Source organism: Desmodus rotundus, chromosome 1 (assembly GCF_022682495.2).
Source record: "Desmodus rotundus isolate HL8 chromosome 1, HLdesRot8A.1, whole genome shotgun sequence".
Lineage (NCBI taxonomy): Eukaryota > Metazoa > Chordata > Mammalia > Chiroptera > Phyllostomidae > Desmodus > Desmodus rotundus.
In genome coordinates this window covers 48,490,584-48,513,758 of record NC_071387.1, presented here as the reverse complement: position 1 = coordinate 48,513,758, position 23,175 = coordinate 48,490,584, and the positions used below count along the sequence as shown (strand labels likewise).

The 23,175-nt window shown below is 43.9% G+C and overlaps 1 protein-coding gene across 3 annotated transcripts in view; it reads left to right on the top strand.

Moving 5' to 3' along the window:
• The window catches only part of TJP2 (tight junction protein 2), a 117,002-nt gene that overhangs the window by 61,446 nt on the left and 32,381 nt on the right, over positions 1–23,175 (top strand). For all 3 annotated transcript variants that reach the window (XM_053923942.2, XM_024555193.3, XM_045191210.3), the window contains 4 exons: positions 16,638–16,691; positions 18,791–18,915; positions 20,561–20,663; positions 22,403–23,114. In XM_053923942.2, the coding sequence (XP_053779917.1) occupies positions 16,647–16,691; positions 18,791–18,915; positions 20,561–20,663; positions 22,403–23,114 (985 nt within the window). In that variant the 5' untranslated portion in view covers positions 16,638–16,646. The remainder of the gene's footprint in view (positions 1–16,637; positions 16,692–18,790; positions 18,916–20,560; positions 20,664–22,402; positions 23,115–23,175) is intronic.

The following is a 23,175-nucleotide window of genomic DNA, read 5'->3' as shown; positions in this document are numbered from 1 at the left end:
AGGAATTAATGATGTTCCTCCAGCTCAGGGTTTGGAAAGGCTTGGGGTGAGTAGACATCAGATCAGTGACTGGTTCCCTAGCTCAATAAGCATTAACTGCCATTGTTCTGTCTACTTCTCCAAGCCTCTCTGCGTCCTAAAAACAAGCATCCTTGAGGGTGGGGACTGTGTTCTATGTCAATAGGCCTTTGTTTCCAAAGCCTGGTGCACAGGAGGTAATTAAATGTCGAGTGACTGCATGCAATCTATTTTTCAGATTTTTATTAAACTTATGTCACATTGTCCTTTTTAGTTTTTGGTTTTTTATTTTAAATTTTTAAAAATATGTTTATTGATTTTAGTGAGAGGAGGGGGTTGGAAACAGAGACAGAGAAAGAAAGGAAGAAAGGAAAGAAAGAAACATTGATAGGTTGCCTCCCATACCCGTGCTGACTGGGGACTGAACCCGCAACCTAGGTGTGTGCCCTGACGGGGAATCAAACCCCCAAATTTTTCGTGTACAGGATGATGCTCCAACCAACTGAGCCATACCGGCCAGGGGCACATTGTTGTTTTTTAGAGTTGGGGTTCATTTAATATAGGAAACACATCTCATTTGTGTGGTACCTTTACTGTTCATAAAAACTTTCACATACAATTCTTGCTCCATTCTGTGAGGTGCATATTATCCCTCGTGATGCTCCGAGAACTTAGGGGTCACATGCTAGTTAGTGACAAACCTGGGACTTGAACCGGTGACTACTAGAACAGTTGGAGAGACCTTAGTGTGTTGTGTTACTGTTCCCCACTCCCTCCTCGGCCCCAACCCAGAGAAAGGGAAGCCAAATCCTGGCCTGAGTCTTCTTGGCAAATGCAGTAGAAGTCCTTACCGGAATTTTCTTTCCAAAGGCAGGTTTCGGTTGTTGCAATGGCTGTTCTTCGGTGCTTGATGGTGCTGTTTGTTCCCTTGGTCCTGTGACGTATTGTGGTGTGTGCATCCATGTCTCAGAATGCCTAGTTTTTTCACTAACTGTCCTGATACAGGGTCCTCGACCACTCTTTAGCAATGTAGTGCAGTGGTGTCTTTGGGACCTGACTGAGAAATTATAGTTCTCCCTAGTCCTTCCTCACAGGAAAGGGAGCGCTTGACTGGTGCTGAAACCCTTGGGTGGGCCACCTGCCTCAGCCGCCCTGCGAAAGCCACCCCTGCGAATGGAAGGAACCCAGTGTGGGGTCCCTCTCCTCCCCCTTCCCAGCGCCTGTGGGGGTGTGCAGCTGGGGCTGTGCAGCTAGGCCTCCACTTCTCTCCTGCTTCTGAGGAAAACGAGGAAGTTGGACTCAGGTAAAAATGTAAATCCACTCATCCTACTTCAGACGTTTTACTTACTTTACTCACAGATGGGCCCAAGATCCTTCCTGAGACCCAGGCTCCCCTATCTGCGTCCTGCTCTGTGCCCGGCTCCGCGGGCTGCATACCCTCCTTCCACAGTCACGCAGAAGGAAAGCCTTCCCCCATCAGTTCCTCCTCTTCTAGACCTTTCTGTATTTTCCCTTCACAGCTTTTCCCCTGCGGTTGTTGGCCCGCTCCTTGATTTACAGCTGACCCTCATTAGCGTGTGAGCCTCACGAGGGCAGGACCCTGTTTTTATCCTCACTGCTTACTCTCCAGTGCTCGGTGCAAAGCCTGGCACAAATGAGGTGCTTAACAATAGGATTTACTGAATGGGGCGATGAATGGATTCCACTTTCTACACAAAGCTTTAACTCCTGTAACTCTTTTCCCTGGAAAATTATGTTCTCTCATACCTATAATTAGGTCCAGGGATCAACGATTCAAAAGTGCCGTCTTCCACTTGCCAGATGGTTCAGACTCCTTTGAATATCCTGCAGTGCCCAGAGCAGGGTCAGAAACATGGCAGGGTGTTGATTGTTTGTAATATGCTTTTGTGTTTTCATTTAACATTAATGAACGATAACTAAGAGTATAATTTTTCCTTTTTAGTCATCATCCTCCCCCCCAGCTATTTGCAGATTTACCTTGCCTCCTATGAAAGCTATAATGGTGGGATTTTATTGTGATTATTAAGTCTGTTTCTAATTTCCTGTAAGTTACATTTGAAATTTTAAATTTGAGGGGAAACAGCAGTCTCTTCCTTTTTATTTCTGCATTGTTGCGCCACCTAGTGGATTATGTCTGTTTACTGTGCAGTGGCCTTTGCTGGTTTCCTGATCATTACAAATCCCATGAAAAGGAAATGCTAGATACCTTTTTATGCTTTAAGATTGCATACAGTTCTGTCCACAGTTTATGTCACTAGGGAGAAATGGATTTTTTTGATATGAGTTCAACATTTCTTTAAAAAAGAAGTTTCCCCCGTATCTGAAATTTCCCATGTTACAGAAAATGGGAAACAGTGCAGAGTGGGGTGGGGGGTGTCCTACACATTTTTGGGTTTTCTTTATGGACAGTTTATATGAAATGGTAAACCAGATATTAGATCAAAGAATGAGTTTTTCCCTCCAAGTTTGGAAATAAGGCTGTTTCAAACATCTGAACTTTTTCTTCCTTTAAATTTGGTCATGAGAAAAAAAACTTAGGAAAAGCCTAACTATTTTCATGTAACTTGCTTACATTCCATCTACTCTATTTTATTAGTACGTCAAAGTCATCAGTAAGACTTGTTGATTTGCATTTTCCTTGTTTTTCATAGCTTGGCTTGTCATCGGGGTGAGTGGCGGCGGACACAGGAAATTCTCGGGCCTTTGCCCTTCCTGACTCTGGCCGCCCTCCCCTTAATGAGCGTGTGTTCTGGTGCCGCCGAGAGGTCTGTTTTCTCCCTGGGTTTCCATGAGGTGCAGCGGGTACTCGTGCTAAAGGTACCAGGCAAGAACACGCTCGGTTACCACGTTTGTGATATTCTACACATGTAACAAGTACTTATGCAGTTGAAGCCATAAATTGTAAACCCTTTAATCTTATCTAGATTAATGGTTTAATATGCAACTTGTGTTTCTCTTACCAAGAGCTGGTTACATTACTGTTTTCAAGGTGTCATTTGCTAAGTTTTAGCCACATGCTTTTACACAAAGAATTCACAATCTCTTTTCCCTCACAATTGTTTTTCTTGCCAGAAAACTTTTTAAAAGATTACCCAAGTAATCCCTGAAGTATGAAAACAAATACTGTTCCTGTAAATAAGTAGTATTTTTCTTTTTTTCTTTTCAAAATGGCATTTGAAAAACATGGCATTTGACTCTTCTTGATACAAAGCTGTATATTGCTAGAACTTCTTTTAAAAGGAATGGGCCAGTGCATTTGTCTAACCCACAAACACTACAGGATCTGGGAGTGGGCGCAACGCGCACGACAACGCTCTCCTCAGTGTTACAGTAGCAAAAAGTGGAAACTGTTTTAAAAATTGCTAAAAACATGGTTAATAAGTTATATGTTGAATGTGGCTGTTTACAGTTTAATTTAATTTAAATTAAGTTAAACCAAGCTTTCAGTGTCTTAATTGCAGTGACCACATGTCAAGGGCTCAGTAGCCACATGTGGCTAGCGGCTTCCGTGTCTGACAGCACAGCTTCAGAACGTCGTCGGCACAATGGCACGAAGTTCTCTCGCAGAGCACTGCTAGACTAGCGCTCCTGCAACCTTCATGTGCATAATAATCACATGGGGGCTCTTGTAAAATGCATATTCTCACCACCAGGGCCAAAGTAGGACTAGAAATTGTGCTTTCCTAACAAGCTCCCCGGTGTTGACAAAAGTTTCCAAAGGTCTTTAACTTCCTGCATTTATTCCCCAGTTCGGGTAGGAAGGGCCTGCCTTCCAGGCTCAGGGTGCTGTGTTGAGGCTTACCGGCTTTCGGGGCATGAACCAGGCACACTGACGTAGGGCGGAAGCGGTGCCTTGGGGCTGGGAGGGTCAGGTTCCCTTGTGTGTCTCCTACAGGGCCAACCCTGCTGGCAGGCTTTATCTGGGCACTCTAATAATTGGCTTTCTAACCTGTCTTTTGATAGTGTATAATTTTTCTTTATTTTGGCACTTGTCATAAGGTGGTGCTGGATGTATGTTTGTTTCTTTAGAATGAAACTGTGTTCTAATGTTATACAGACTTAGGTTTAAAATCATAGAGTAGCCAGGGCTATCTATGTCTGTGTTGCCAAATTAACACCTTCTTTTTTTGGCTTTTTACTGGCTTCTTTGTAATTACAAATGAGAAAGGTCTGTTTAAGTGATAATTACACCTTACTGTTTAGTGTACCAGAACTATGAACAGAGAGATATTAAATGTAATGTAATTATCTGCTGATGTTTCTTTGCCTCGTAGCTTGTTAAAATTGGACTCACGCAGGTATATATGGATTTGGATTGTGACCAGCCACCTACTGGCTGTGGGAAGGAACTACCATGGGCAACATCTGAGGACATCTGAGGACATAGGAGTATGTATGTAAAGTAGAATAACATGTATCCTATACATATATATGGGTGTTTGTGTGGGTGTTTTAAACTAAGAACCCACCAAACTATTTTCTAAAGTGGCTGTACCATTTTGCATTCCCACCAGCGAAGAAGGGGAGTTCCTTTTGCTCCACAACCTCTCTCCAGTGTTTGGAGTTGTCAGTGTTCCAGATTTTGGCCAGTTGTAGCTAACTTATAGGGTGTGGGCATTCAGTGAAAACTTGTGTGGAGTCCTTGGTGAGGTGCTTTGCCGAGTGTCAGTGGCTTCTTTTCTTTTCAGTTTTCCTGACCATCTCATCTCCTGCTCCAAGGCGGGTGTGTTTGGAGACTAACAAGCTATAAATTAAGTGACTTTGACATTTCTGAGACTGCTCAGTGGTGTACCGTCTGCCACACAGAGTGCTTGCAGTGTCTTGAACACACCTTGGAGGTGACCCCTCCTGGCCCTCACCGTTCTGTTACCTCTTCCTACAAAGTGCACCTACCCACCAAGGCAGTCATCCCTCAGCTCTGAGCTCATGTGGAACCCCGTGTGGGAGAGGGCGCCTTCCCTCCCTGAGGTTGGTGCGTGTCTCCCCCACCCCAGGCCTCCCATCCCCAGTGAATACCTTCCATCTGTGCTTCAGTTTCACTGTGCCCGTACTTGTCATCACACCGTCCCATCTGTGCTTCAGTTTCACTGTGCCCGTACTTGTCATCACGCCGTCACCCACCTTACCCCAGCCCCGCAGGGTTACACAGGTTTCGGGTGTACAAGTCTACAGTCCGTCACATGTGTGTGGTATTGTGTGTTCACCACGCCAAGTCAAGTCTCCTCAGTGTTCTTTGTCTTTCAATCCCCAGGGCCAGTGAATTGCTGTCTGTAAATGTTTCTTGAATATGTAAATATGGAAGTTAGGGATCTTTGATAAGTAAATCCCTAAATTCTTGAGGTCTTCTTATGATAGCAGCTGTCTACCCCAAAATGTCCTTTTTTTTTTTTTTTTTGCAAGGTCTAAAATTTTAATTTGTTATAATGTACTAACTCTAAATCTTTTTATTTTAATTGAGAAAGCAACTTTCTTCAAAATCTTCATAAAATCCATTACTTAAAACTTTTAAAATTGATATAAGCCAACTTATTAAACCCTTTATTGCAAATGTTTCCTTCTGCTTGAAGTCTTAAAAAATTTTCAAAAAATAATATTTCACTAGTATGTAAATTCCATTGTATTTAGTGCAAATAATAGAACTTCTCTTTGTTCTTTACATCTCCTCAGATCTTTCAATGTCCTCTATCTTTGGTCTCCGATCTTCGTATATGCTGGAATATCGTTGGCTGTTAGCTCTGCTCCTCAGATCAGCTAGGTATTTCACTGGTGTTGAGGGGAAGTGGACTCTGCTCCCACCTATCTCGCCGCCATCTTCGTCTCCCAAAATGTCCTTTTGAACAATTGCTGGTCAGAACAGTCTGAGGTGACTCTGATGGCCATTCCCTGTGGCCAGCCACCCCTCCCACTCCCACCCCCTTGCCTTTTTCAGGGACTTGGCCCTGTTCTTTGGGCCCTGAACACATCACCGCCCCTCCCCGCCCAACACACACACAGAAATGGAATGCGACGTTCAGACCTCATCTCAGCGTCCTTGCTCCTGGGAAGCGCCCTGCACCCCCACCCACTGCGAGCAGACCAGCTGCCGGCTTGCCCAGTTTCCTGAGGGCGGTGCTGTACGAGTACTTGACTTTCTGTGGTCCTCAGAGCTTGGCACGTTGCACTTGGTGAACATGTGTTGAATGAATGAAAATTTAGTGAGAGTGTATTTGCACACACGTGTTCATAGCAGCACTATTCACAGTAGTCAAGAGCTGAAAGTAATCCAAGTGGCCATCAGCAGATGAGTGGGCAAACACAATGGTCTGTACGTACAGTGGAATATTATTCAGTCCTGGAGAGGAAGGCAATTCTGACACGTTACAAGGGTGAACCTTGAGGACATTATGCTGAATAAAATTACTCAGGCACAAAAAGACAAATACTTTACGATTCCACTTACGTGAGGTATCCAGGGTAGTCAAATTCATAGAAATAGCAAGTAGAATGGTTGCCTGGAGCCTCCAGCAGGGGGAAGTAGTGAGCTGTGTAATGGGTTCAGATGTTTAGTTTTGGATGAGGAGAGTCGGGGAGATTGGCTGCACAGCAATGGGAATGGACCTCATGCTCTGGAGCTGCACGCTGAGGAATGGTTGTGATTTTATACTGTGGTTTTTTTTTTTTTTTTTTTTTTTTTTTTTAGCACAATTTAAAAAAAGAATTAGTGTGGGAAGAAACTGTAACTCCTGGAAATCTGGAATTCTTAAATTGTAGGATGCTCTTGACTTGTGGAGAGTGTGCATACATTTAAGGGAAAGAAGCATTTTTTCCTCCCTGGGGAAGCTTGAGTGGTGTCCTAGGGGCTGTCAGGGTGTAGGGTTACACTGCCTTAAGCAGCCCCTCTATCCCCTCTCCTGGATTCTCTGCACCCCAGGCCCAGTGAGCTGAGCAGCTCTGGGATGAGCCTGGGGTGCAGGTGGCCTGCCTATGTACTCTCTGCCCTCTTCGGTGTAAGGTTTGAAACAACTTTCATTCCCTTCCCATCCTGTTTTGCTGTTCCAGCACTCATGAAGAGCTTGCTTGTCAAATTCAAGGGGTGGGGGTGGGGGACATAAACGTTTTGAGGCCTGTGCTGACTGGCGGTTTAGCACGCGTGCTTTGTAGAGCGCCTTGTTCCGCGCTGCCGTGGGCCTCTGAGATGGGTCACACAACGATGTGAACGGCGTAGCAAGGTGGTATGGTCCCCACTTTTATAAAGAAGGTGACGGATATCCAAGGCCCACAGTTAAGTGACAGAACAGAGATCTTCTGCTGTTAATATTCACATTCTTGCCTCTGGTTCAGATGACTTCTTATTTAGTCTCTAACTCGGGGTCCAAATTTAGGACACTTCTCTACTTCAGAAATCGGATGGTACTCTCCTCATTTGCCAGACTGCGTGGTCGGGTGCGTGGGCCTAGCAAACTGCAGTGGTGAGAATGATCGCGGGTTCCCGGAGACCACGCCTCCAAACCCCCACATCCAGCTCTCAAACCCCAGGCGTCCCTTAAAATCTTCTCTCGTGTTCAGACAGCTAAAATGTGCTTTCCAACACTTACTCCCAGCCCTCCCTCCTTCCACCAAGCGGTAAAGACAAAGAAAGAAATAGATAGTAGGCCCTTTGTTTTTCTTTTATCTGCTAAATTTACAGAAAGGTTGGAGGGAAGAGAAAACTGCTGAGTGAGCACTCTGTCCCTGGCTTGGCTTCGAGTGGCACCAGCTCCCCAAGTCTTATCTTCCTCTAGCGAACAGACCTAGTTATCTCCAAGGATGTGAAACATCTTCGTGCCTTTTCATTTCTGTACAACATGAGCATTTCAATTCACCCGAAATGTTACCAGTTCAATTCCATCCAGCCTACATTTGTGTGCGTGTGTATATATACTTAGGAGGGTCACTATAAATAAATACTTCTGCAGATGCTCCTTTCTGTAGTATTGCTCTCAAATGTCCTACTTCATTTCTGCTTGCATCCTGGATCATTTTATACGTCTAAAGGGAATATTGGCTCCGATTCCCTAGCTCCCTCGCAGGGGAGGGAGGGCGGGCGGAAAGCCGTGAAGTGATGCAAATCCAGACTGCTTTTTGTTTGCCCACAAGTGGCGCTTTTCAGAGCATTTGGCGTCCCGCTGTGTGGATGTCACTGTGCGAGATGACAACAGGATTTGCTGGGAACGTGGGCCACTATTGTATCGGCTTTACGTAACCTGGAGCGGTGATGGCAATGGGTGAGCAGCCGGGATGTAGGCCGTGGCCTGGCTGGTGACTCCCCAAAGGCCATGAAGGCTGCTCAGGTCCTGCAGAGGATGTGGATCCAGGCCGTTAAAAAGTTGGGGATCTTGAAAGGCCATGTGAGTCTCTCTGCCAGCTCTCTCCCCCTTTTCTTTCCCAACCTTTCCTTTCAGGAAGGGGTGGGGGGCGGGCAGCAAAGTGCCTCCCACGGGGACCTGCCGCCGCTTTCAGTAACAAATTGTGAGAGGCAGACTGTAGTCGGTGGTGGGCTTTTTAATTCCTGGTCTTATTTTTAGCAGATTTATGTGAAACTGACAGCCGCTCTGAGATTTATGAACCCAAGTCGGCTGTGTCCCAGGTGTTCGGGCTCTGGAAGCCGGTCGCTTCCTGGGGAAAACTTTATGCATTGCCTCTTGTGAACTGTCTGTATTTGGGAATTTCTTGTTTTCAAGTAGAACTCTTTGCTTCCGTATACATAATGCAGAAATCTGTATTCTTTTTCTATGTTTAGGCTTCTAAGTTACAGGGAAAAAAAGTTGTTCTCATGTTCTTTTTCGGTAGTTTGAACAAATGCAGCACTGTAACAGGTATGAGTGTTCACTCTTATGGCTTAGGGTGCTGAGCAAGCATGTCCCTTATGGTGGGTCAGTTTAATCTTTAGCTTCAGCTTTGGCCGTCATCACTGGGAAGCAGCAGTTTGTGGACCAAAAGCCTAAAAGTTGCCTGTGGATGGGGAATTAGGGCACTGAAGACTTTTGGTATCTGCCTTCTGGTTGGATTTTAACATGTTTCCATATTCTTTAAGGAAAATACAGGCTTTTACCTGTTTGGGCAAGGTCTTTCTAAGGAAAGAAACTTTATAACAAGTAGAGTATATTTTTAAAAGGCAGATCACATAACTATTCATCTTTGTCCCTTTCTCTTCATTGTTTCATGGCAACACCTTACTGTTACACAAAGCTTTTTTATTTATGGTAGAAAAAGTAGCTCTCTGGCCATGTCGTGTAGGAACGACTGTAATATTGAGGGGATTATTATTAACACTATTACATGAAAAGTGAAAGTGATAAGGAAAAAGTGGTGAAAAGCACACTGAAGATGCTCCGTGTGCCCCGGATGTTGGCCCTGCGGGTGAGAAGGAGACTTGGAGTCCTCTGCACCTTGCTGCCCCCTGCCCCCAGGAGCTAACCTCGTTCTCTACCTTTCTTTTCCTTCCATGCCTTCCATGCATCTCTCTCAAATTACTGCTCCTGTCCCCTGCCTTGCCCTCCCTCCAGTAGAAGTGATCACACTTTCTTCCGCTCTTTCACCTTGCAAAATCTGTACTGCATTAAAGAATATTTGGGCCCTGGCTAGTGTGGCTCAGTGGATTGAATGCTGGCCTGCAAATCAAAGGGTGGAGGTTTGATTCCCAGTGTAGGGCACATGCCTGGGCTATGGGCCAGGTCCCCAGTAGGGGGCGTGCAAGAGCCAACCACAAGGTGATTTTCTCCCTCTGGCCTCCCTCCCTTCCTTTCTCTAAAAAGAAATGAATAAAATCTTTTTTTAAAAAAAGGATATTTGGTATAAGGTCCTTGGCGAGGAATCAGGTAGCCTGTGATGTGGACTCATGCGCTCCCCCATTTTTTATCTTACCGAATGTTTGGTACACATAAAAGAATTATATATCTACATCATAAAGCATAATTACAAAGCAAATCCCCATGAGCTCATCACACACATCCACGTACCTTCCCCAAGACAGATACAGATCTTTGTACCTGCCCCTATGTCATTATGTCCTGCTCCTGGGTCACTTACTTCATCCTGAATATTGTGTTCCTCATTTCCTTGTTTTTTGTTTATAGTTTTCCCATATACACGTACATACACACAATTGTCCCTAAACAAAAGGTCAGTTTCATTGGCTTTTTTTTTCATTGTGCTAAAAACTGCATAACCTAAAGTTTACAGTTTTAACCATTCTTAAGCATACAGTAGTCTTAAATGTATTCACATTGTTGGGAAACATTTGCTCTTTGAACTCTATAGAAATGATCTCATGCTCTACAAACTCTTCTAGGATGTTTTTCACTAAGTGGTATGTTTAAGATGTATATGTGGCTCTAGTTTGTTTGCATTGCATTTTAATAATATATCATGACTTATTTGTCCAGTCTGCTTTTGATTGGCATTTGGCTTGTTTCTAGGTGTTGGCTCTTCAGGACATTGCTACTAGGAATACTCTTGTGTGTGTCCCTGTGCACATACTCACACATTTCTCCTGGGCCCGGAGAGGAATCCCTACGTCATGGACTATGGAATATCTTTCTCTCTCATACATGTGTGCTCTCCCTATGGCCCTGCATGTAAAGTGCCCCCAGGGCTACGCAGCTGTCTGTTGGCATTCATGCAGATATTCTGAATAGTGGTAGAGATCCTCTGATCTGTGCTCAGCCTGGCCCAGGTTGGCTGGGTTCAATTTGAAAGGCATGAGCTCAGAGGCCAGCTGAGCTGTTGCACACTGGCAGCCTGCCCCCAGGGATGCATGCGGAGCTGGTGTTCTGAGGAATGTGGGTGATTATGTGGGGCGCTCTGTGTTTCTGAAAAGATAATACTGTAGATAGAAGAGGCAGGGAAGACGCCCAGCGGTTTGGTTTGGGGGCACACCTGGTGGGTGAACTGCACATGGGCTTCAGGTGTTTTGCTTACCAATGTATGTGCACCCCGAGGTACATCAACCACATGTTTGGCACAGAGTGGGTGTTAATAAATATTTCCAATGAATGAATGAGGGACTAAATGAACAAAGGGTCTCAATGAGTGAAGGGTTTCCTCTGAGACCATTGCAAAAGGTCACAGCTCTGTGGACTAAATGTACATAGTTATTGTATATTTTTAATGCTCAGAAGAGGTATTAAAATGTATTTTTCTCCAATTTTCTTACCTTTAAAGTTAAGATTTTAAATTTATCACTTAGATTAACAGAACATACATTCTTTTAATATTAGATTTTAAGTAGTTAATGGTTTATGTCACAGTTCCTTAGCCCTGGGAAGAAGAGGCCCCTTCCAATTTGATCAGAGTCACATGAGTTGGTGAGGGCTTTGGGCACCTGGCAGGGCCTGACTGATGAAGAGTTTGGTTCAGTCCCATTGGCAGTGATAGGACATTAATCCTCTTTCTGGCGAATCTAATTTAAATGACCCCCGCAGGCAGCACAGGAAGACAGTATAATCTCATTATGGAAGAGCAATGGATTGCAAAAGCCAGGTTTATTCTACTTGGCGACATTTTAAAATAAAATATTGTAGCAATTCATTTATTTGGATAAATAATAAAAATATCTAAATCTAAAACTTTGAAAAGGGAGTGTGCTTTTTTTAAAAATAAAAATGTATTCTAAAAGTATTTTTATTTTCATATAAAAATATTCTCTGCCATACCACAGCTCCTGGGGAAATGTAACGTTTTTTGTTATTCTCTTACTCTTTTCCTTATAAGCTCATATATACATATATATATATGTATATATATATAAATGAAAACAATGATGTTTGGAATCTTGATCCCCCAGCAGACATTTAAATATAGACCTGTCTACATTTACATATGTGTAACTGCTCCTGTTTTGTTGGATATTTCAGGATTGTTTAAGAATCATAAGCAGGTGTAAACAAGTTTATATGTATGTCTTTGTGCACTTGGGCAAACATTTCTGTAGAATAAATTTGCGGAGGTGGGACGGCTTGATCGAGGGGTGCAGATTTCGTGTTTTGATACATATTAGTGACTTGCCCCCCGGAAGGTTTGCGCCGATTTATGTTCCTACTGCTCCCACCAACCGTGGGAAGACCAGGAAAAACCTCTCTGTAATTGAAAACACAGCCGCTATGATGAAGAGGTTTTATAACAATTTGAAGGAAGTCAAATAATTATTTTCAGTTCCATTCATTTCACTGTGTTGGTTCATTTCATTTAACTTAAATATCACTCTCTTTTTGGAAACTTGTGGTCCCCTTAACCTTATAGCATTGCTTAATCCTAGGGGCGAGTGCCATGGTATTGGTTAATTTTTCCTGATGGTTTTTATTTTTTTAAATTTATTATTATTTTTTTATCCTCACCAGAGGACATCTTCATTGATCTGAGAGAGAGGGAAAGGGAGGGAGGGGGAGGGAGAAGGAGGGAGAGAAACATTGATGTGAGAGAGAAATATGGATCGTCTGCCCCTCACACATGCCCCACCTGGGGACCAAACCTGCAATCTTTCACCAGGGCCCTGATGGTTTTTAAATAAGTATTTTGGGGAGGGTGCTGTGTGATGTTTTTTCTTCACGTGTGAAGAAATAACTACATTCAAAGAAGTGTCGGCAAGTATATTTATTTTACCACAACTTCCAGAGCAATGGGCTTCGTTGACACTTGCCAGCTTTAAAGTCCAGTAAAGTCCTGAGAAGGTGAACTTGGGGAAGCACTCACGCTAGTGAGGTCATTTCCAGGTAGCAGTGGATTGGTTTCACTAAGGGCACATCAAAACCTGGAGGCACCAAGCAGTTGGGAGGTGTTCTGTATGCAAAAGGGGGGTCGATTCTGACCGCTTGTGTTTCTGCTCACTATTTCACTTTAAGGAAACTTTTTTAAAAAATAGAAAACTTTATTAAAATTATGAAAAACTTAGTTATATTGGAACGTGTTTGTAACAGTGGGGAATCGTAACCCAGCCCACCATTCTTTTGACCTTGTTTCTGTAAGTGCGGGCTCTGACTAAGATGTAGCTCGTAGATGAACAGCGTGTTTGTGTAAGAATCCTAGGAACTAACTTCAGAAGACACTGACCCCTACCTTCAGGCATCCCCGCTCTAGGAGCCCTGCTGACCTGAAACCTTGAAGGCAGGATAATCTCAAATCAGGATGACGTGGGGCCAGGATGACTAACCCGGGATGATGCACACCGACCAGCACTGTCCTTATCAGAACGGACTGTGCTGTCGTCTGCACGTAGAGAACTTTTCAACCCCTCCCTTAACCTCTTTGTTCTCTTCCCTCTCCCTCCTTATCACAACCTCCGCCTCCACTGAGACGTGGAGATAGGCTTTGAGAAGGAGTCCCCATCTTCCCAGGAGCTGATGGGCTTTGTGACAGGAGTCCCCCATCTTCCAGGTGCCTAGCACCTGAAAATAAACCACTTTCCTTTACATCAGCCCCTGCCTCTTGAGTATTGGCTTTCGTAGCTGCAGGAAGCTGGACCTGCATGCAGTTACATGCTGGAAAATCCTGTTTTAGACATAAGCACTAAGATTCCAGAGAGGGGTGGCTATAGAACACCAGACCAGAGACACCTGAATTTGCAGCCGAACCACCTCAAATGTGCCATGGAAGCAGCAGAGGGCCAATGAATGTGACAGAATTTCCCTTAATCAGTGTCTTCATCCTGTTACTTGAGTGCTGAGCAATAATGTATCTGCCTCTTGGTTTATTGAAAAGAAAGCCTTTGAGTTCCTGCTCTGTGCCTAACACAGACACGAGTGCTCAGAGACACAAGATGGAAGTGCTGAGTGGGACACACTCATGTAGCACAGATCCTAGTTCTTATCCTCTCCGGGTACCGTTCTGTGCTTTCTTTTTAACTGCCAAGGTGATTTGAATTGTGTTTTTTAAAGAGAATCCTGGTTGCTTGGAGCCAGATGGCATTAGCTGTAGAAATATCCCAAAACTGAGTGTGTGTGTGTGTGTGTGTGTGTGTGTGTGTGTGTGTGTGGAGGGGGGCAGGGGGGCAGGGGGAGAGGGGGACGGACGGACTAAATGATTATAAATTCCTCTCAATTTGAGTAATTGGTTATAGCTACATAAGAGCAAGCTGGTTTACCTTCCCACCGTACAAACAAAGTTGCCCTTTCCTAACCCTTTTCCGCCAAAAGGAAAAAATGATCTGCCAATATGTCAGTTGAGAGAGTTGCCTTTTGTGCTGAGCTTCTTTCCCCATAAGCCTAAGAGTTTGTTTGTTTTCTTCTTCATTTTATTTTTCCCCTCCGCTAGTTTCAGAGTTATGGCCTCTAATTATTCCTGTAGTGTTTACCTTAGAAACTTTAACGTGTAGATTTAATTCAATGATGTTTAAAATGAATCAGTAGTTTAGCTGTGCTCCTGAATAAAACATTTTGAATAATTTAATCATATAAAAGTCTCCTGGATTTACAGGCTCTGTTGCCCGGTGCTTTTAGTTCTATTTCTTTGTTCAACTCTCACAAATTATACACTATTATAGGAGCCTACAGCCAATGTGTGTTCAGGCTTACTGACATTTCTTCTTGTGCCTTAGGTCTTCTTCCTTCTGGGATTATTTTCCTTCTTTCTTAAATGTATCATTTGGAAATTCTTTTTTGTTGGTTTGTGGTAATAATCTGTCCTAATTTTTGTGATTTTAAAGATTTTATGTATTTATTTTTAGAGAGAGGGGAAGGGAGGGAGAAGGAGAGGGAGGCAAACACCGGTGTGAGAGAGAAACATGGGTCAGTTGCCTTTTGCACACCCCAGCCGGGGGCCTGGCCCACAACCCAGGCGTGTGCCCTGACCGGGAACTGACCGGTTGGTGCTTGTTCGGTTTGCAGGACAACGCCCAACCCACTGAGCTACACCAGCTCAGGGCTAATTCTTCTGATTAAAAGAAATTCTTTCCTATCCTCTAAATCAACAGATAGTGTTTTAAAGATATTCTACTGACTCCAGACTTCTATTACTGCTGTTTAGAAGTTGGCTATTATTCTAATTGTTGTTCTTTTAAAAAACCAGTAATCTCTTCTGCCTAGCTGCTGCTCGCCAGCCACTAGGTATTTTTCCGCAGCGAGATTTTTTCCACTGTGAGGCTTTCTCACTCTTCTCTCTCATACATTTCACTTCTCTAAGGCTTTGTGCTGCATTTTGGTGACTTTCTTCACATCTGCCTCCCAGTCTGTTAATGAGTGTCTTCACCTGTGTGTACTATGTGGGTTTTTTTTTTTTTAAGCCATTGTTTATCTAATTGCAATTACCACGTAGTTTTATTTCTACAAATTTTGTTTGCTTTTTTTTTTCCAGATTTGCTCAGTCATTTTTGATGGTCTCTTGTTCTTTCACCATACTTTCACGATCCCCTTTTAATTTCCTATGGTAAACGTGATGCATATTTAACATCCTTTTTTTCATGTGTGACTGGTTATGTCCAGTATCCACTGTATTTGATTCTGCAGTTTTTTTGTTTCTTTTAACTCTCAGTCCTGGTGACTTGCTTCGTGTGTGTCTAAATTGCTGACTCATGTTCCTCAAATGCGTATCTGGGGGATTCTTTGAAGCCTGAGTTCTTTGGAGAGAATTTGCATCTGCCTCTGTGTACTTGGGTGCTACCAGAGCAGAGCCACTTTGGGCCGGAGTGTTTTAGGGTGTGCGTGGCGGTATCCGTGATAGGAATTTCAGTTCCCAACCTTTGTGACTACAGGCCTGTTGATAGTTCTCCAGCAAGATACTTTCAGGTATTCCATTCTACCCAGAGGCAAGGATGAGAGGGGCCAGTGTCCCCGCCTTCTCCATCTGCCTGGTGGTTTTTTTCCCTAATACGTCTGTCTGCTTTGATCTGATCTCTACCCTGCAGTTTATCTGTCTTCCCAGCAGCCTCCAGTTGAAATGCCTGCTTCATTGCTTGCTTATCTGTGGCTTTGAGCTTTCTTGCCATTTTTGGCCTTTAAGGATTTCCCCTCAAGGCAGCCTGTATTAATAGATTGTTCTAATTTTTATAATATCCACTATTTCCCAGTTCTTCTAGACATCTACTTTGGAATATTGTTAGAGACTGAAGCTCCAGTGGTTTATATATGTAGGCATTTTAGTTTTTCACATCCAGCAACACCAGTGGAGAAAAGCGATTCCATGGGTTACTCAGTTGAACATTCTTTGAGATAAGGCCACGGATTCCTTGAGACATAAAAAATGCAGAAAACTTCCCTTTGACGTGGGTGAGGGAGGAGTGGTAAAAAAAAAAAAACCAACTAAATGAAAAGATACCTGCTTGAAACTATCTAATTTTCTTTTTAAGGTACTCTATAATGATAGTGTTGGGGAGTGGTGATAATAAAAAGGATTCACACTGAATGTTTTATTTTTATTAGGGTGTATCTCCCACTGTGTGCTTCACTAATTTTCCAGTGTTGTTCAGAATGCCGTATCATTGAAAGAGAATGTGTTTGAAAATAGGTAGCCTAACATTCCTAGATCGATCAAGTCGGAATATTGAAAGTGTAAGCTGGCCTGTATATTGATATGTTTTGAATTATGGTTTTATTTCTAGCATTGAGGTGTGCGTGATTTTAATCAAATCGGTGTTGCTTGTTTTAAAACAGGCCCCAGGAATGGAGGAAGTAATATGGGAACAGTACACTGTGACCCTGCAGAAGGTGAGTGCCACACACGTCACCAGGCTGTCGTCCCGTTCCTGAGTTCACACATCATGGGTCTTGCTTATTTTGACCTAAACACAGTTTTGTTCCTCCTCCAGGTGGATGGTGCATTGTAGGGGACAGCTGGCAGTCATCACCACATTAACAAAGATTTGCATGCTATTACATTTTTTTAGTTAAAGTCTGTATAATATACAAAATTATACAGGTTATTTAGTGCATTCATCTACCTTCAGACAGAACAGGTTATGAAAAAAAGAGAGAAAAGAGGGGAGGTGTGGAAATAACCTGTACTGTTTAAGGACATTGATGTAGCCTCTACAGCGTTTATAATTTTAGTTATAATATGTAGAAAACTTACCACATCCTCTGTGAGTGTGATGTCTAAGCTAGATTTTAAAACATGGGTTTAGCAGTCAGGAGACATGGACTGTTTTCCTTGTCTTACTCCTAATTGCATGACGAGGTGTTGGGTGAATTAGATTAAAATATCCTCTCCCCACCCCGCGATGGTTTTGAAAGTAGAAGTAACACTAAATGTAAATGTATTTTGTGTAATTTTAAAAGTCATGATTTAATGAGGTGTAAAGCAAACACCTTCCGGTACAGGGAGTCCGGCGCATAATCGTTGCTCAGTAAATGTTCGTGCCATTCCTTTGTATTCTGGCAGCAGATTGCAAGGTAGGCACGAAAGGTGTTCACCCCACTCAAAACAAGTGTGGCCACCAAGAGTGTGCGAGCGATTTGGGTGCAGCTGGGCCGGACTAGAACTTCACTCGTGACCCCCAAGTCTTATTAGATCAAGCTGCCTTGGTCAGCATCGCTGTGATTTTCCTGGGCCCCGCAGAGGTCTTCTTCCTGCTCTGAATCCCTCCAGTCTCTGTCACTTCTTAGAGGGATTGTAAGTTCCTCAAACGGAGTCTTCCTTCTTCAACTTCGAGCCCTGTCTTTAGTGAAAATTTTGTTCCTGAATAAACGTGCATTAAATTAATCCAGGTAGAAAAAAGAACAGATCGGCGCGCCAGTGCTGAAACTGCTGGGGCAGTAATCCTGGTTTCGTCAGTTGAGAGGTTCCCCCTTTTAGGCCTTACTTTTTGATTCTAGTTGTCTTCCGACTCTTCTCTGTGCTTTTCCATGGGCATTTCTCACACCCTTGAGCTGTAGATCCCAGTTTGGCAAGTGAGAGACATTATAGGCCTCTATAGAGGATGGAGCTCCCTCTGCAAAACCAGGCAGGAGGTGATGGCGTTGCCAAATGCAAAGCCGGGTGATTAACGGACAGCCCTACCTGTTTTCTGTGGGTGATTGTCTGTCATCAGTAGGCATGGTGGGCCCCATGTGGGAGCTTTTCTTGGGGGGAAATTTTTTATCTCTCAGAGTAGATTTTTATATAATTAAACCATGCTTTAGGGTTATAGTCACATATACCCATATTATCTGGATGATACCCGGGAACTTAGCTTTTGTACACACTGAAGTGAATTAGGATTCTGCATCATTTGAGTTCACTGTTACTCTTGGCCATGGAGGTAATTAATCTGTATTTCCATCTTGTACATCTTACATGCATCATGTAGAAAAGAATTTAATGTTTTCCTGTCTCATAAGATTTAAAAACTAAGTTTATCTTCAGAATCCATTTACTTCTTTTCCACCCTATACGAAAATGAAATCACAAGCTCAGCTTGGTAGTGGAAAGTATACATTGTAAGTACGGTTTTAGCACAAATTCAGCTGTGCCAGCTCAGGCCAGGATATGAGGACAGGTGTGATTGGGGATTGGAATAGCACAGCCCTGTTTGGACAGAAGATGCTGTTTTGCATCCCCTGCCAGCTTCCGGTGATAACTCCAGTCAGTGCTATCAATCTTTTCCAGCTTTCACAAGGCTGTTGCTTTTAGATAAGGGATTTCCCTCCATAAGCCTGTCAGCCAGCCCTGAGGCTGCTTTATGTTGTTTCTGTAAGCCCACTGGTCCTGAGTTGTCTCTGCTGATTGGTTCGCTCTTTGTATTATTAACTGCTTGTGACAAATCCCGAAAACCACTTATGGAAGGATGTTTTTATTTTAATGTCTTTCTCTTAACTTCAACCAACAGGATTCCAAAAGAGGATTTGGAATTGCAGTGTCCGGCGGCAGAGACAACCCCCACTTTGAAAATGGAGAGACATCAATCGTCATCTCTGACGTGCTTCCGGGGGGGCCCGCCGATGGGCTGCTTCAGTGAGTGTTCTTTCTTCCTGCCCCCAGCCCCTGCCACTCCCGATGCTTTGGGTGATGTGCACTTCTAAAATAATTTTCAAAAAACATATGTGTGTGTGTGCTTTTACATACATATATGTTTTAGGTTGGCCAAAAAGTCTGTATGTTTTTTTCCATAAATAAAAGACACATTTTTCATTTTCACCAAAAACTTTATTGATTTGGATATTTTAAGTATGTCGGCTATCTCCCCCGTGGCATAAAGTGGGTTGTTCTCAATTAATGTCTCGATTTGATCGCTACCAACTTCAACTTGTCTACCAGACCGTGGAGCATCGTCCAGTGAGAGAAATCTCCAGCACGAAACTTCGCAAACCACTTTTGACACATTCAGTCAGTCACAGCACCTTTTCCATACACTGCACTAATCTTTTTTTGTGTTTCAAGTGCATTTTCACCTTTCTTGAAATAATAAAACATAATATGCTGAGAATGTTATGTTTTTTCCATCTTCAATATTAAAATGGCTACACAAAAATTCACTGATTTTGATTGGTTTTGAATGCACACCGATATGACAGCTGTCACAATGCAATGTAACAAGATTGTTTCGAATGAAGTGACAGACAACTAAGTGCTGCTAGAGCCACCTTACAGAAAAAAAAGCAAATGAACTGTTTGGCCAACCCAGTATGTGAGTATATATGTGAATTGGGACCGTACCACACCAGTCCTTTGGGAACATCCAGACTGTGGAGGAAGGAGAGCCGTGGTTTCCTTGGGAATTTAGTTCAAACTATCACAACTCTCATTCCTGGGTTTAGAGACCATTTCTGAACATGGCATATAAAACTGGCATGCTCCCTCCACCCCCCAATACTTAACCCAACACTGTTTATTTTAATTTATGTTCATTAAGAATTTAATGAGGATTCTCTGGCTTAATGATGATCTGATTTGTAAGAGGGATGTGGAATTGGGGAACATTTACTATGTGAAAACGCAAGTTTTCCAAAGGCCACTGGTCTGCAGAGATAATGCCATTGAAAAAAATGTATGTCTGAGTCCCTCAGCATCGTTTCTCAGGGCAGAACCTGAAGTTAACCATGTGAGTCCTTGGCCAGACAGCTCCCAAGTTTAGGTTCTATTGGCATTTCAAGTCTCTATGGTCCTATCAAAGTTAGTGGTCTTTTAGAGAGCAAACAGAATTTTTAAATGATTTTTGGGATGAGATAAACTAAGAGTTAGTGTTCTGTGACCTCAAAATTTCTTCAAGAATCTGCGGCAAGCTCTTGACTTCCTCCTGTCTGAAACCCAAGTGGATATAACCCTTCCTGAAGTTCACTGTGCACCTGGGGTAAGGAGGCCTGAGGCAGCAGCCACTTTTGCTCAGACCTCCCGGTTGTCAAGTGGCTCCTGGAGAGACCCTGTGGTTTGGGTCTTTCTCCCCTGCTGGTTTTCAGTAAACAGTCAAAAGTGGGCTGGGGGACTCCTGGGGTCCCTCGTCAGAACCCAGACTGAGGCAGCAATTAAGCCTTGGGAGTCGTCAGGCACTGAGCCCTTTAATAAGCACTTGAGGTCAGTTTGCTGCCTCTGTTCCTGCATAAAAGATTCACGGTGAGTAGATGGGAGTTGCTCACGCCCCGTGGTTATTTTCTGTCTGCAGAGAAAACGATAGGGTGGTCATGGTTAACGGCACCTCCATGGAGGATGTGCTCCATTCGTTCGCCGTTCAGCAGCTGAGAAAAAGCGGGAAGATCGCATCCATTGTAAGTTCTGGGTTTGTGTCAGCTCCCCTCTGTAGAATTTTGGGTTTTTGCTCAGAAGAAAATTACGACTTGCTTTTAAACACTTGACAACAGTTATATCATCTAGGGGCTGCTACCTCTTGTATCCTTAGTACTTTAGGAGGGTGATGTAAATAATTCCTCCCTGCCTCTCTGTCGTCTTTCTCCAAACTTCTGACCACCTGTGTTCTCTTATCTGAGTGAGTTTGCCTTCAGAGTCAGGTTAGATAATTATTCCCTGTGAGAATTAAGTAGGTTGAGAACAGTGGTGAAAGAGCATTGATTCAGGAAATAAATTTCACCTCAAAAACTCTTTTGTGAAGGCCCAAACAAGATCTGCTATATCTTCACAAACTAGAGTTACTTAGGAGACAATGGCAGCCCATAGCATTCATTCATTCATTTGCTCTCTCATTCATGTAGCAAACAGTGGTTGAGAGTCAACTCTGCGCTAGATGGCGCTTGGCGCTGGAGCAGGTCTGAGCTGCCGGGGGTGTTCTCTCCAGCGGGGCCAGTGGACTCACAAAGCGAAAATTTGGAGTGTAGCGAGTCTAGGGGCAGTGCTAGGGGGATGCACCGGGTGGGAGGTATTTCATTTTTTTTTTTTCATTTCAATTTTTTTTAACTTTGTATCATGGAAGTTTTCAAACAAAAGGGAAAGTTCAAAGATTAATGTACTGCACAGTTATAAAATACATGTTAATATTCTGTCATATGTACCTATTCTTTCCTCCATATGTGTATATCAACACTTGTTTTTTGTGAATCATTTGAAAGGAGGTTGCAGACATGACAATTTAGTTTGACTGTCTTCAGACTTCAGCATGTGTCTTCTAAATAAGGACATTTTTCTACATCATTATGATGCTATTATCCTGTGTAAGAAAATTCATAACAACTCTACAGTATCATCTAATATCTTGTCCATATCCTGAGATTTCTTTGATAGACTTTTTCTTCTTCCCTGTGGGAGCTAATCATTCACTGCACCTGGCCCTGATCTTTTTTGTACTTTTGAATCTAGGAGGGCTCCTCTTTCCCCCACCTCTTCCCCTAACCCTCCACGCCCCCTTTTTAATGACAGTGACTTTTGGAAGAGGTGAAGCAGTTGTATATAGAATGTCTTACTTTCTGGATTTTATTTTTTTTTGAAAGTTTTTATTAATATGTGTTACCTTATTAAATTTAAGGTTTATCAATTTATAATGGTTTCAAGCACATTTTCTTTAATTTTAAAGATTTTATTTATTTACTTTTAGAGAGAGGGGAAGGGAGGGAGAAAAAGAGGGAGAGAAACATCAGTGTGCCATTGCCTCTCATGCGCCCCCCTCCCCATTGTGGACCTGGCCTGCAACCCAGGCATTTGCCCTGACTGGGAATTGAACAGGTGACCCTTTGGTTCCCAGTCCGGCACTCAATCCACTGAGCTACACCAGCCAGGGCTGGATTTTCATTTCTATAACTCATAGTGAGTTGAAGTCCCTTGGTGCTTTTCACACTGAGTAGAAGCAGATTTTGGAGGCACTGTGTTGACAGCTTTATACTTATTGTCTGACTTCATTCTCAACCCTCTGAGGTCTTTATTGCCCATGTTTTCCAGATAAGGAACCTGAGGCTTAGGGACACAGTTTTACTGGAAGGAGAAACAGAGCTTTTGATCACTGCATTCTCTTATGTTTAATTGTGATTGTCTTACATCTGCACTGTGTTTTGGTGAACAGGTGGTCAAGAGGCCTCGGAAGGTTCAGCTGGCCCCCCTGCAGGGTGGCCTTCCTCTCAGTGAAGATGACCGGGCTTTTGAGGTGATGGATGAGTTTGACCATAGAAGTGCCCACAGTGCGTTCAGTGATCGCTACAGCGAGAGGAGCCATCTGCGCAGCTGGGCGGACAGCCTGGAGAGGGGGCATCCCCGCGACCGGCCGCACAGCCGGGAGAGGGACCGGAGCCGTGGCCGGAGTCTGGAGCGGGGCCTGGACCACGACTATGGCAGAGCCCGAGACCGAAGCCGTGGCCGGAGCCTGGAGCGGGGCCTGGACCACAACGACTATGGCAGAACCCGAGACCGAAGCCGTGGCCGGAGCCTGGAGCGGGGCCTGGACCATGAGGACTATGGCAGAGCCCGAGACCGAAGCCGTGGCCGGAGCCTGGAGCGGGGCCTGGACCCTGACTACGGGCGAGGCCGAGATAGCAGCCGTGGCCGGAGCTTTGATCAGGCTTATAATCAGCCCTATGACCGGGCCTACAGCCCGGAGGTGGAGTACAGGCACAGGGCGCAGCCTGATGCCCGGTACGAGGTATCCCGGAGCCGCAGCCGTGAGCACCTCCACTCACGCAGCCCCAGCCCCCAGCCAAGAGGGCGGCCAGACCATGCAGGCCAGCCAGAAGCAGACAAGCCCATTGGGGTCCTACTGATGAAAAGCAAGGCAAATGAAGGTAGTAATGCTGATGTAGAAAAGTACTAGTATAATAATAGCTAACTCTTACATGGCACCCA